General features: G+C 36.9%; 2 protein-coding genes across 2 annotated transcripts; one reads left to right on the top strand and one right to left on the bottom strand.

Annotated features, from left to right (window-relative positions):
* Positions 1-250: 250 nt before the first annotated feature.
* On the bottom strand, positions 251-5,933 carry LOC132174678 (uncharacterized). The gene is made up of 5 exons (XM_059586318.1): positions 5,454-5,933; positions 3,881-3,917; positions 3,526-3,762; positions 3,363-3,410; positions 251-1,001 (listed from the first exon to the last, which is right to left on the bottom strand). Exons 1-5 carry the CDS (start codon positions 5,753-5,755, stop codon positions 510-512), a joined length of 1,116 nt encoding a protein of 371 aa, XP_059442301.1. The 5' UTR covers positions 5,756-5,933; the 3' UTR covers positions 251-509.
* A 1,764-nt stretch (positions 5,934-7,697) lies between these two features.
* LOC132173992 (protein JINGUBANG-like) lies at positions 7,698-8,732 on the top strand. Its single transcript, XM_059585710.1, has one exon. It carries the CDS (start codon positions 7,698-7,700, stop codon positions 8,730-8,732), a length of 1,035 nt encoding a protein of 344 aa, XP_059441693.1.
* The last annotated feature ends 6,892 nt before the right edge of the window (positions 8,733-15,624 follow it).

Raw genomic sequence — 15,624 nt, 5'->3', positions numbered from 1 at the left:
TTTGAGAGCCAACTCAAGTACTACAAGTGATATATTTAATTAAAATAAGAGATAAATTATAGAATTAAGGTTAGAATTCTAGACATTAACTTCGATACCATGTTAAATTAATATTATTACAAAAGTTTAAACTAATAAATTTTATAGTTTAATTTAACACAATTCTTGGACATTGGTCTCTAAAAATTGTGTTGAATATGAAGCAAGCATGCCATAACATGAAGTTGCCACAGCTTTCTAAACACGATCATGTTAACTACAAGCCTTGATTTCTTTCAACAATGAAAAACAAAAGAGGTTAGAGTTCTTCCATTGACAAGTGACAACCAAGGTAATGATCCCAATATATCAAACTCTACAATCCATGACACAATTACAGGAACTTGAAGATACAAATTCAGAAACCATAAATGAAACCCAAAATAATTTGCTTATCCTTCCCTCGTAGCTTTTTTTTTGTCATCTTCCCCAAGAACAGATTCAGTGCACAAATTTCACTAAGAATAGGACTACCCAGCTCGGATCCGATCCAACCAGTCGACGCTCTTTCGTGCTCTTTCTAGTTGGTGGTCAATGCTTCTCCGGGATTTCTCATGGTAATCCACACTTTTCCGAGACCTTTCCACTTGGTCAAATGGGATTCGTAACTTTTCTAGCTTGTCAATGTTATGAAACTTGTAATCATGAATTTTCAGTTTTTCAGGCCTGTCGATGCTTTTCCTCGGTTTTTCTCTCCAGTCACTACTCTTCCTAGGAGCCTCAAAACAGTCAGTACACTGTCTGGGCTGTTCAATTCGGTCTATGCTGCTCCTTGGACCATTCCTAAATGAACGCGACTTTTCAACTGTCGATAAGAACTTCTTTAGATGCCTAATGTATTCAGGATAAAGCTCCAAATTACAGTGGTTTCCTCCTTTGAGCCATAAAGGTTCATACTTCTCCTGACACAATTGCCAAAGCTGCTTGCCATGAGAACAGTCAACAACTTCGTCAGCAGTTCCCTGAAGAACAACAAGAGCAAAACACCGAATCAGATAATTTGATACTTCATTCAGAGATTGTGCAAAGTATGACTGGGAAAAACAGGGAAGTCCAGAAAATCTTAATGCTTAAAGTTGATTGTGCATTTATAAAATGGCAATAGCATGTAAAATCAACGTTCCAAGCCTGCCCACATGAACAACTTGTCATTAAGATAATATCCACACAGCTATAGCTGACTTCTTTTTATTTTTCTGAAGAAAAAAAAATGCTATTTGTTCATCATTTATCATGATAGTGAAGTGTCATAAAATTTTCTAAGTCATGTTGACTGTAGACTCCAACGTAGAAAGTAAAGATTTTTCATAATTCCAAGTTCTCCTTGCTACAATTTTCCTTTTCCATTTCTCTTCGTTTCATTTTGATTTTCTTCATTATTACATGAACAATGCTTATGTGACGGAACGTATGTGTACTGCAAAAATGAATCTTCCCAGGAGATGGACCAAGACAAAAGTTGCAAAAAGCAGATGCTAGATATCCATAGAAGTGCCACAAAAACGAACTTGATCTTTAACTTTTGATGAACGATTTCCCCTAGAGTTGTTATTGAATTTTATATGCCAATGTTGACAAAGAAATCAAATTTGTAGTGTTGTTTATTTCTTCAACACAATGCAAAGGAGAAATATTCTTAAAACCTCAAATTATGTTGGCGAAGTTCAAGATAAGAGCTGGAACCTTTCTTCAAACAGAAGGTAGGCATGTAATAAACATTTAAAATCATACATGTCTACTGGGCCACTTCTTTCATCCATCTATTACTTCGATCAACAACTCGATCTCAAAAATTCTTGAATCCCAACAAGTTGGCGTTGGCAACAGCTGATGAGAGAACTTTGTGAAGATTTAGCTCCACCCAAAACCATATCCTCTATTAAATTATAAACCATCATATCATCTTCCATTGCATATACCTTAAAAGCATGATTCTAGCCTTCCTCTTTCCCTAAAAGGCCACCTATTTAATAAAAATTTATCTCTTTGCTAGGATACAAAAAAATCTGTTGCACATCATCAAACCATAGTAGACAACTTTACTTATTTTTTGTCATAATTGCTGCTACCTCTTCCTCTTTTTTAGGCTACCCTGCCGGTTGACAGGCATTCTACAACTATAAACTTTTAGTTTGTCTCTTCTCTCAGAAAGCAGAATCCAGATATCAAGATTACAAACTCCACAACATCCTATGCCATAAATTTTCACTCGTGTACTAGAGCTAGTTGATGCCATCAGCAACAACGAACATCACATTTACAAAGGTGTAGGACCATAACTAAATTCATCATTCTTAAGGAAACTACCTTGAATCATTAAAGTTTTGTGACCATAGGAAGATGGACAGAAAGGGATAAAGGGAACTCAGTTTTTGGTGTGCCCCTTTTGGGAGGGGGGGTGGCTGTTGATCATCATAAGTAATAGTAGTTCACATAATAGAATACAGCCTACCTCGTTTCAAATCCTTTCCCTCTCATGGTTGAACAGAAGTCCTTCCCCTCATTAAAGAGGAACATCACTTTCAAAACAACCACTAAATCACTATCCAAGCATATCACAATAAATACATTAAGATCTTTTTATTCTATCCAAGGAAGAGGAGCAAGAGAGTAAGTGAAGGGCATCAAATATGGCAAGAATTTGCACTATCCATAAATTTTGGAATAATGGAAATTAGTTTCATAACTGCCTTGGTTCATGCTCCAATTTTCGATATTCCTTTTTATTTCTCATCAAACGAATGGCATGAGAGGACCTTTCCCTAGTATGAGAGGACCAGGAAGGACACACCTTTGATTCAGCTCACTTCCTATTTCAACTGCGGAAGGTTAACTAATAATTTTGGCACAACAGAGTCCTGCTCATATCCTTGGTTTAGACAAAAACCTTTATCTCTTATCTCTAGTCCTTTTAAGTGCCTTCAATTTATATATATTGCAGTTTCAGTCATTGCTCTTACTTGCAAGTGAGATGTGAGCATCTGGTCATGAACTACTTTCTCTGGCTTCTTACAGAAGCACTACATTCTCTCCATTATCCCGTGCCACTCAATTTTCTCAACATGTTTTTTTTCTTTCAAGGAATTACCTCAGATTCAAAATTTGCTATCATACTTTGATTCCAATGTTTTTGTGAGACATAATGGAGCATTTTATTTCTTTATTTCTATGCAAGTCCAACTCACCACAAGAATGAGTTTGCATGGATTGTTCTAATTGAATGATACTGCTTTAATGTAGTCAACTACAAGAAACAGTAAATACAAGAAGCATGTCACAAAAAACCTAAAACAGTAACACTCTAATAATAGAGTAAAACTTACATGAATCACCAGCACAGGACTCTTTACCAATGGAATTTTGTCAATGTTCTGCACAAAATCAAAGTAAAATAATATTCAGAGAAAGAACATGCACAAATATTTTTTTTCTATATAGATGTAACAGTTAATGACAGTGATATAGATCAATAAACAAGCATTTGACCTTATAGATGTCAAACCAGTATGAGCGCTTCACAGGATACATGACCCTTAACCCTGATAGTATGGGACTATGCAGGACAACAGCTCTTAGTCTAGGCAAACGGACAGCGAGATCCAGTGTGGGGCCACTCCCGACAGATTGCCCATAAAGGATTATGTCTTCCTGCTTAGCACCATAGTTCTCTTCAAGACACTTGTATGCTGCTTCAATGTCTGCATAAGTATTCTGCTCACTTGGCTGCAAAAACATTCACATATGAGCTTCAGAGTGCTAATGTGTAGCATTTTCAAAACATAGAACAACTAGAAGGAAATTCATATTGCCTTTTTTTTTTTTTTTTTCATACTGTGGTTACCTTGCCGGATGACTGCCCATATCCAGTGTAGTCATACCTGCATAATTTCATAAGATGATTGAGAGTATGTCCAATATCTGACACTTAGGTGGAAAGTCAGTTGCCTCCTATCGAGAGAGCCATCATACAATAAAAATGGACACTGTAAACTATGACTTATGCTACCAAGGCATATCTTCTGGTTTTAGGCCTTGGAACAGAGACTCAAACGTTATGAAAACCAAATATGCTACTAATAATAATTTTTAAACGACACTACAAAGCCTTTTTTTATAATTAGGGTGAGTGGTGATCTTTCAAGCTAGTTTTTTTCAACTTTGAAAATACCTTGCCTTTGTTTAAAAAAGTTTTCTTTACCACACAAAACCAACTGAGATTCTTTTCTTCTGCATCCAAATGAATCCTACTCAACTAGGAGACGAGAAGGAAAGTAATTCTAAGTTAGGGGTGCATTAGAAGCTAAATCTGCAATCACTGTAACAAATTATTAATTAAACCAGGAGGTGGGTGAAAGCTCGTGGGGAGATATTCAGTGTGCTTTTTGTAGAGGGTGTATAGAGAATCTTGACCCCCTCTTCTTTAGTTGTGGTTATAGTAAGAGCCTGTGGCAAGTTGTTATGAGAAGAAATTCTTATGGCTCTATTCCTTCTTCATGGCAAGAAATGGTTTATTTGGGCTTAAAGGAGTGGAATAATTATAGTTTGAAGGCCAATCTGTGTAAATTTCTTGGGGTGTTGTGGTTTACAATTTATGGTGGCAAAGAAATTTCATTCGGAATGGTTCTCCTCCTAAGGCTGAAGGAAAGCTCTTGCAAGATGTTATTTGGGAAGTCAAGCGTAGAATTAAAGGCAAAGTTAAGTTCAAGCTGAAACCTGAAAATGAAATTCTATGTCATCTTTGGGGTCTGAGTCTGGATGTTTTGATTTGATTGAGGGTTGCTGCATTCACCAACCTCTTTGAATTCATTTATTAACTTCCTTTTGGCTCATCAAACCCTGGACCAGAAGTAAACTAGAAAGAAACATGAAAGCTATAATTGCACCTAAATCTTAATGGCAAACTTACTGCAGGAGTCCCAACTTTCCAACTTTATTCATTGAATCAATTCATTAAGCTTAATAATCTAAGCAGCTTAATAGAAATTCAAAAGATTTTTCGATTCCGCTACTACTCTTTATTTCCCAATAGCACCAAGAAGTCGGACAACCTACGGATAACATCACACGCCAATCATATGAAAGAATTAAATCTACTCAGAGAACAACGAAAAAGAAAAATCTATCATTTTTTCCCCGTTTGGATCAAGATTTGAACCTGAGACCCTAACCCAATCCCAGCCCAACCCCACATGGAAACAGCTTCAACATCCCATTCTACTTCAATTCCTTCCAGGCAAAGAAACTCGAATTCCCACAGACCACGAAATGGGTATACTTAATTCATCTTAATTTCATCAACTTACCCTCCATAAACACAGAACACCAATCACACGAACAATTTACATGCATGAAAAAAAAAATAATAATAATAAGAACTACCAAATTTGACAAAAGGGTAGAGAGAACATGCACACCCCATGAGATTGAGCCGCAAATGGACGCTGAGCTCGACGAAAAGCTCATACATTTGGCCAATATCGGCCGCGTTTCCATGAGAGTAGAGGATGGTGGAGGTGGCCATGGGGTACCGGACGTACACGGCCACGATCTCGGTACCACGGCGCGTGGGCAGCCTCAGGACCTCGACGTTCTCGCGGTGAGGAAAGGGGTCCAGGAGCAAGAGCCCGGTGGCATCGTCCGTAATCAGCTTGTAGGAAGGTGGGTTCGGTGGAAAGAATGCAAATTTGGCAGCCATTGACGAAGTCACCCCACCCATTATCTCTCTGTGAGACTGAAGCTCTGGAAAGAGACTCACTGGCAAATTGACATTCCTTGAAATTTGTTCAGTTTCTTGTGCTTGCTGCTAAGCTCACTAGCTCAGTGACAGAGAGGACTGAGGGACGGAGAGTCACAGAGATATGAGTGAGAAACACACAGATTTGGGCATGGGGGGTCTATAATTAATTCCTATCCATTTGTTTTTCCCCTTTAGGGGGAGGGGCAATGATACTGTCACCACTTCTCTCGTGCAGTTCCACAGTCCATCCTCCACGTGTCGTGTTAATGCCCATTTGTTTTTTTTTTTGCACTAATGTTCTTCTGAGACTCTTTGGCATGCTTGCCTACAAAAATAAATAAATAAATAAAAGGTAACATTGGATGTTTAAGAACTCTCAAAGATTTCAAACAAAAGCATTTACCACTTTCTTTTTTCACTTTTTAGAAAAACTTAATAAGGGTATTTTTGCCAAAATAGATTTAGTGTACCGTTATATCTGATAATTTTTTAAAAATGAGAATATTTATTAGCCTAATAATAAAGAAATCTAGTAGGAATAATAAATCATCGTTGTAAATTTACCTCGTATATAATTAATACTTTGACACACATGTTGTCTATTTTGGAAGGTTTTGATTCATCAACGGCTGGACATGAGTCTGCAATACCTTCTAGATTGACGGCTATGATTGCTTCAAAGCGTTTAACATCTTGAAATTCCGGGAGATTTCAATATTTGATTGTGAATAATACAAATATTTACTGACACATAAAACACGTACCATTTAATTGACTTTTTAGATACCTAAATAATTTATGGTGCATGGTAATTTGGTACTTTTTCACATGCACCTGTCTCAAATCAGAAAAGTACCCTATACACAGGAAAAGAAGACCAGGCTAACTACATAGGAAGCCATTGTTTTTATGTGCATTTTCAACCACCAATTTAATCATGTAATTGATAAAATACAAGCTATTATATCTGGGCGTGATTATATTAGTATTTATTTATTGGAAGCCGTATAAAAAAGGTCTAAATTAAAAAATTGCAGATACTCTCTCAAATTCAAATTCAACGGAGTTATAGTCTGACTCAGTTCTATCAGGGCATCTTCCCGTTAAGATATTAATGAAAATTCAAAATGGTTAATACTAATTAAGCATATATAAAGATTCTCTATTACAGAGATTCGAACTTACGCCTTAATACATGTCCTTACTACTTAAAAATTTTCTTAGACCATTAATTAAACCATCACCATGCATGTTCGGGACATGTTAATTTGTGGGAACAACGGATACTTATGTAACAACAATGACGTGCATGGGTTACGACAAAGCTCATGAAAAACCCAAACATCATGAACTTGAAGAAAGTGCAAAAAGAGGGTCAGAGAATTAAAGTGGGGTGGGAAAGAAATCAAAGGTAGAACTGATCGAATCATGTCAATCAAATGGGCTACTTCAAACTTCCAGATCCAGTTCAACCAGGAGGAGTTCTGGCAGCTCGATCGCCGGCCCCTGATACCGCGACTTCATCGACTCCGACGAACCCATCGTCCTCATGATGATCTCCTGCCATGCACGCCATCTCCTCCATCAACAGTGCAAAAGACAAAGGAAGCTGCTGCTGGTCATTTTTTCAGAATTTTCCTTCATGTAAAAAATGAAAGAAGTCTAGAAAAGAACCAAAAAGTACTATTTCTCCAACCCCCAAACAAATAACTCGCGAGTATATATAATTAGAGAGAACCAAAAAGTATATTGATCACTTCTCCTATTATTGCCACAAACCAACGCGGCTCTGGCTCCCCCGACTATATTTAGCCGTGTACATCTTTGATCTTTTGATGAATAAAATAAACACAAACCCTTTACTATATATATATATATATTCCCCCGCCTCCAACATATTTTCACCACTGAAATCTCCCAAATGCATACCACTCAAACCACATTATTGGCACCTCAAACCAACTCCCATATAAGCTGCTGCCTCGCGGTTCACGACAACCTCCTCTACGCCGCTTCCATCAACGCAGTCAACGTCTTCGATTTATCCAACTACACCCTCGTCGACGCGTTCAACGACGATCCCACTTCCGGCGCCGTCAAGTCCGTCGCATTCAACGCCACCAACGTCTTCACCGCTCACCAAGACTCCAAGATCCGCGTATGGCAAATGGCGGAGTCCAAAAAACACCGCCTCGTGTGCACGCTTCCCACCATTATGGACCGTTTTCGCCGTTCTCTTTTGCCGAAGAATTACGTTCAAGTCCAGCGGCAGAGGAAGCGGCTTTGGATTGAGCACTGCGACGCCATTTCGGGTCTCGCTGTTAACAAAGGGCTGATGTACTCGGTTTCTTGGGATAAAAGTTTTAAGATATGGAACGTGTCGAACCATCGGTGCTTGGAGTCTGTGAAAGAAGCCCATGAAGACGCCGTGAATGCCGTTGTCGTCTCTGATAACGGCGCCGTTTACACTGCTTCGGCTGACGGGTGCATTAAGGTTTGGGAGAGAAACGACGGCGTGCGAAGGCACACTTTGGTGACGACCCTAGAGAAGCACAAATCCACCGTTAATGCGCTGGCTTTGAACGGTGATGGATGCCTGTTGTTTTCGGGTGGTTTTGACCGTCGGATCTTGGTTTGGGAGAGGGAAAACGGTGAAACTAACAACATGGTCTTCAGGGAGGCACTGTCGGGTCACACGGGGGCAATCCTATGCTTAATCAACGTCGACGATTTGTTAGCCAGTGGGTCATCTGATCGAACGGTGAGGATTTGGCAACACGGAAAGGACACTGGGTACCATTGTATGGTGGTGATGGAAGGACATGAAAAACCGGTTAAGTCGTTGGTGGCAGTTTCGGCAGGCGCTTCCAACGGGGTCGTTTCAGTTTGCAGCGGCAGTCTAGATGGAGAGATTAAGATTTGGGAGATTAAAAGAATAACAGTTCCTCAAACTTGACTACTTTGTGATTTAGTGGTTGAAATCACATGATTTCACATGTTGTATTTTGTTAATATTTTTCTGCGACATATATTGAAAGGTTCGTGCACTTCCAAGTTTTAAAATATGTACCGTTGAAATCATTATGTCAGGTTGATTTTTTGTTTCCTTCATGTTTGGAGGTTTGGCTGGTGACCACGTCTTATGAAGGGAAAGTTACTAGTTCGAATCATCCTCCTCTTGTATGAACACATGATTTCACATGTTGTATTTTGTTAATATTTTTGTCCGACATATATTGAAAGGTTTGTGCACTTCCAAGTTTTAAAATATGTACTGTTGAAATCATTATGTCAGGTTGATTTTTTGCTTCCTTCATGTTTGGAGGTTTGGCTGGTGACCACATCTTATGAAGGGGAAGTTACTAGTTCGAATCATCCTCCTCTTGTGTGAACACATGATTTCACATGTTGTATTTTGTTAATATTTTTCTCCGACATATATTGAAAGGTTCGTGCACTTCCAAGTTTTAAAATATGTACTGTTGAAGTCATTATGTCAGGTTGATTTTTTGTTTCCTTCATGTTTGGAGGTTTGGCTGGTGACCACGTCTTATAAAGGAGAAGTTACTAGTTCGAATCATCCTCCTCTTGTGTGAACATGTCAAAAAAAAAAAAAAAGGTTTGGCCCTAAGCTCCATTATAACTCAAATAATTTTATACCCAAATCTTAAATATCCCAAATTTATCATGAGCAACAACTCAAATTAATCTGTTACTAAACAAATTAGGCATGAGCAATAGCTTTTATGAGAAATGTAAAAGAGATTTACACAACAAATCAGGCAGCAACATAGAAGCTGAAGCGGCATCATTACGACAAAATGTTGGATTCTACTTTGATAGGTATTTGAGTTGAAAATAAAAATATATTAAGAAACAATTATTTTGTTTATTTTTTGTTAATACTTAATGAATACTAATTATTGTACAAATTATAGAGTGTCATGTCAATTTTAAAGAAAATTATAGTACCACGAGCATTTTCTTTGTCTTAATGACTTTTGCGATGTTATCGGTTGCTAGAAGTTATTATAACACCAAAAAAAAAAAAAAAAATGTAATGAAATTAATGAAATAAGCTTAATGCTGCAAATAACATCACAAATAACTCTCTTTTAAGTTGTGTATATATATACTTTCTTAAGCATTCGCATATAGTAGGAGAAACCTTTATATATTTTCATGGTGATCATGACGGCATGCTTTAGGAGACCCACGGCCACTACTATATTGCTTCATCGTTCTCACATGGTGACATGCTTTTATAGCTTGAAGAAGATCACTGTCTGGAAAGTGCTTTCCACCTGTATCATATATATATATATAGGAGACTCTTCATTTGCTCATTTCAAAGCCCTCCCCTAAGATAATTGAGATCGAGGCCATGTTTGGGTTTTGTTTATTAATTTAGTAGCTTATAAATGACTTTTCAGGGAGATCCAAATGGGCTCTAGGTCATGGACATAACGAGATTCATGGAGTAGAGTCCCCACTTTAATATACATTCCATAAAAGTGGGAGCAATACAAACCTGAAATTAATTAAAGAAGTTTTGTCTTGTTTAAAAAAAAAAAAAAAAAAAAAAAGTGTCCCATTTAACCACATTGAGTTGTCTGCAAGACTCATTGCGTGAGTGCTTACGTTGTTTCAAATTAATTGTAGCTCAGTCAAATTTGGGCGAGCGTCTGCAATTTTCACTGTTTAGATCTTTTTTGTGCGACTCATAGTTGGTAGGTGCTATTATAGTCACAGTTAGTCTCCTGACTTACCTTTTTTTTTTTTTTTTTTTTAAATTAATCCCTTGAAATTCCATGTTTCAAATGGAAAAGCACATTTGATGGTGCTGCTTCACATTTTTATACTTCTAAGGGCATATAATTAATTCCATTAGGTGGCCATGCACGTTTCTAATAATACAAATCGATGACAATGATTTTACAACTAGCAATCACTTAATTGGGTCCACCAATTAAATTAGTGACCATCTTAGGATTAATTATTTAAGATTTTGATTATGCATGAATATATATACCATGTGCAAGCTAGTGCACACATGAGTTGGTGGGTTTGAATAAAACTATATACCAAATGTTGACGCGAATTTTTGCAAGGTCGGATTGAGTGATGATCACCTTTTTTTTTTTTGTAAGCTCTATGTTCCTTCTTACACAGGAGACACGAGTTGGTGGGTTTGAATAAAACTATACTAAATGTTGATGCAGATTTTTACACTGCCGAACTTAGCGAAAGAGCACCTTTTTTTTTTTTTTTTTGAGCTCTATGACCCTTTTTATGCAGGAGTTGGTGGGTTTGAATAAAGCTATACACAAGATGTTCATTGCACGGTGACCATGAGCACCTTTTCTTTCTTCTTTTGGTGCTCTATGACCCTTCTTACACAAGATTTTTTTGAGGTGGTCTCTAGAAGATGTTGCCTGGTTTTTTGCTATGTAATGAGTACGTAGATGTGTACTAAGGTAACCGTTTGGTACGCGGAATGACTATTCTATTAGAAAAAATGAATATTTTTTTATTAAGAAGTAGGTGTAATAGAATAGTCTTGGTGTTAGAGTATTTAATAAAAGATCTAATACTTGGAAATTGGAATGTCCGTATCCTCATGGGCAATGGGAATTGCTATTCTTAGGCTATTTCATTCCATATTTTTCTATTTTCAATAAAAACTATTTATTTTCCTAATTAAATAGTCATTATGCATACCAAATGTAACCTAAGGGTACGTTTGGTACGCGAAATAATTATTTCATAAGCCCCAAAACTTATTTCCTTTCCAAATGATCTGGAACCCACGTTCACTTAAGAAAAAAAAAACCAATTTAAATCTAGTTATTTCTTGAACGGACCAAGTCATTTGGGAACAAGAATTTGGGAAAAAGAGTTTTGGGTCTATAGCATTTCCCCATTAGAAAAAATTAATAGCTTTTATTAGGTTTATAAGAAGACTGAATTAAAATTAATGATAAAATCCTTGTCATGTACTCTATAAACACTTGGAATATGAATTCTTCTCGAATTACTAGATTCTACTCTGATCCTTATTTTAAGGTCTAACATTAACCTATGTTTAACTCCTTCATAATCAAGAATTTCTTCAACATCAATCAACAAAAGGATTGGATTAACCATGCATGAAAACAGGTCGTTCTTTTAATTTGTTTGTTTGTTTTTTTTTTTTTTTTTTCTAGTGACCGAAAACATGCATGTATAATTAAGTTTTACGAGATATTCTGTATTACTACCTCCATGCACTAACATCCATTTTTAACGTTAATTAATTACAATAATTTGTTTTCTCATTGTCAAAGTACATTAGCTGTCTTTTATGCCATTCGAAGTTAGCAGCTAACATGCAGCAGAGAGCTGATTGCCGGTGCCCGGGGCTCCGTGGCATTATGGGATTTGCAGAAACACCGTGAATTTAGGCAATGATAGTTAAAGTTTCCTGAGATGGTATAATGCTATGATGAAAAAACAAAGGATTATAATAAGCCTAGAAATATGAATCCCGGATTTCAATGAGATTTCACCTGACTGAATAAAGAAAACTGCATTACACACTTGATTTCTCTGGCACCCACCGATAATCTAGCTTAATTTGTCTAGCTGCCTAATAAAGAATTCATGCTATCTCACAAAAAATTATATGAATTGTGACCGTTTATTGTGTGGAAAGACTTTAAAAATGCTACATATTAAAATAGTCTTTTATGGTATATAAAAGTTTAGAATCACAGTAGTAGTCGTTTTGAAGAAGAAATATCTTTTCAAAAGTAAAGAATAAGCCTTTAGGAAAAAAATTCTTTTTGACGGCCTCAGTAACTTACCACCTTTTTAACATGTAGCATTTTTCAAGCCGTTCAATTCAACAAACACCTAAATTCGTGTAATTTAAGAATTTAGAATTTAAATTTGAATCTTGAATAATCTGCGTCTCAGCCAAACTGCAACTCTTGGTATCTTTCCTGATCTTTGATGGTTATTAGAAGGTCCTCTAAATTTGGCTCATTCTAATGTTATCTATTTGCAATTTCACATCAAGATGGTTCAATTTTTCAATTTCAGCATGATGTAGTACAGCTCCCGGGAGAAAACTCTTTCCCGGGAGATGTAGTACGGCCCTTGGGAAAACCATTCCTGGGAGCTAATTCTCTCACCCGGAAATCAATTCCGGGAGAGAATTTTCTCTCTGCCCGGGATTCAATTCCGGGAGATAATTTTCTCTCAACCCGGAACTCAGTTCCGGAAAAACATTCTCTCTCAACTTGGACTACTTGTCTCCCGAGCTCAATGACTGTTGATCCGAGACAACTTGTTTCTCGGGATTCACAATTCTGACACCTGACACAAAATTTGCTAAGCGCCGAAAAGAATCTTATCAAAGCCACAATATTAGATGGACAGTGATGTCAGAGCCGTAGCAGTGGGCAGGAGTGTCAAAGCTGGAAAGGCCGCAAATTTTGTCATTAGTGCAATGAATAATTAGAGCCACAAAGCATGTCAGATCTGTCAACCAAAAATGAGTTTATTTTGGGCTATTCATATTAAGGCCGTAATTTGGGATAAAATAATTTATATTATTTTATTATGTTTTTTTTCATGTTAGAATATTTTTATTGCTGTTCTTTTCTTATAAATAGGAACATTTCAAAAACAATTCCTACTTTTATCAATCAAATATATCTGAGAATTCTCTCAAAACTTTTCTTTGTGGAGAACTTATCCTACAATCTGAAGATTGTGTTGTGTGTGAATCTGTGAATTGAGCGCTGTTTATCAGGTCAGAAGACGCAGAAGCTCCTAACCTTTTAGTTACCAAGTCTTCCGCTATGTCACACCACATCAAGAATTGCCCACCACGCCCAAACCACCCATATACTTTCATGGTTATTCAATTTTTTTTATCGAAATTATACTAGTTTTCACATCCAGAGCTAAAAAATTGAATATAGATTCTTGAAGATGGGTACAGTAGTTGGCAGATTCAAAAAGAATGCTGTCTCTTTTGAAATCCCATGAAAGCTGGGGGGTCGCTGTGCAAAACAACAGGCATTGAAGTCACCTGCTTCATATCCATATATGGAAAGATAAATGGCTAGCAATTAATTGTTATGGGATTTCAATCATTCTAATGGGAGGTGAGCCGCTCCCATAGAAAACACAAAAGAATTTGTTGTGCATTTATAAATGTAAACCAGACTAGATTCTGAAGCAGTCCTTTGTGATGCATCAATGAAGCATAGAAAACAGACATGCAAAAGGTCTAAAGTGAACTCAAAGGAGGCATCCACTAACTGTGAGCTTTACTTCTGCTATTATAAACATACATTTCAAATTTGGTTTCACCAACATTTGTGAAATGAGCAAGTGAACACGAATTTTTGAGCAAGTTACTCCACAATCTAGATTGACAGATGAAAAAACTAGAGTGTAAACGTGATTTTGGAAGCAAAAATAGCATGGTTACTAAAGAACAACGTTAAAGAAGAGAAGGGAGACAGAAGCTGACAATGTGGGAGTTTCATATACAAGGAAACCAAATTGACTCCCTTCAGACATGATTTTCGAAAGGTCAAGTATGCCCTTTACCCTGCCAAACTCTTTCTTGGAACGCATGAAAAGCACCACTGCTCAAAAATCATTCTAGTTCCACCCATGTTAATGAAAATGATGACTTATAGCACTGCACAGTCTGAAAAACTATGCATGCTGAAAATTGAGGCAATACAATATAACAATACTTTGTGGCACAGTCTTAAAATGATGATGAACTCTGCACATGATATCGCCAAAAGTAATTCTTATAAAAGTTCTAAGTCCATGACATTGCCCAAGCGAAAAGTTATCACAAGCACGCAATCAACCTCATTATAGATTAACTGTGCATCAACATTTTCCCGTTTAAGTGGCAACACATAAAGTCAAACCATACATAACTTAACAATTTGGGTGCATGTAACCCAAACCGTCTATCATCTCTTAACTAAAAATGCACATTCAAGTCTCGGGCAGCTCAATTGACTGGGGATCACGCCTTATGAAGTGAAAATCACTAGTTTGAATCTCCCTCCTCCTCTTTCCCTCCCTTTGTGTGGACATGTCCAAACAAAAAAACAAAAAAACTCCACATTCAACTAAAATCATAGGCTAACATTTCTTCCATTGATACCTTAAGTCACTTCCATTTAGGTGTTCTCCCGCCCATAAAACTAACTCTTCTAGCCAGAATTATATCAATCCTCCTCGGTGAAGTCAGTAGTCTTAGTTGCGGATAGAGACATCTCCAAGCCAACTCAACCGAATTATAAGATCAAGATCAGCCTAATTGTTGAAGATATCAAGTCTGATAAGGATAAAGATCAGAATAGTCGAAGTGATAGATAATCTCCTACTTCTCTGTATAGAACTTATCGTGCATAGAGTTTATCATGTATAGAGTTTTACTTGCTTACATTCTGTATTCATACCAGTCTCTTTGTAACAAATTACTGTATAAATAGAAAGCCTTTACCAACGTTGAGGTAAGGCAGCAACAACAAATACATTCTTAACTTCTATATGGTATCAGAAGTTCCACCACCCACTACCAAACACCTCTCAACTAATTCTTGCTCATTGTACCCAAGACTGGTGCTACATCTGCTATATCACAAATGCATTATGCATATATAATTTTTTTAAATAAGAATACCTTTCTTGCCCTGTCAATTGTCCTCTCAACATCCTTTTTTAGTTATGTGCATTAGATTGACAAGTTGTTCAGCAATGTGCACATATATATTCTCTTACAGGGAAGCACGGCTGCCAATATTTTGTAGGAGATATTAGAG

This window comes from Corylus avellana, chromosome ca3 (assembly GCF_901000735.1).
Source record: "Corylus avellana chromosome ca3, CavTom2PMs-1.0".
NCBI classification, from domain to species: Eukaryota; Viridiplantae; Streptophyta; class Magnoliopsida; order Fagales; family Betulaceae; genus Corylus; species Corylus avellana.
Note: the sequence above shows the minus strand (reverse complement) of the source record. Positions and strands in the feature narration are given on the sequence as shown.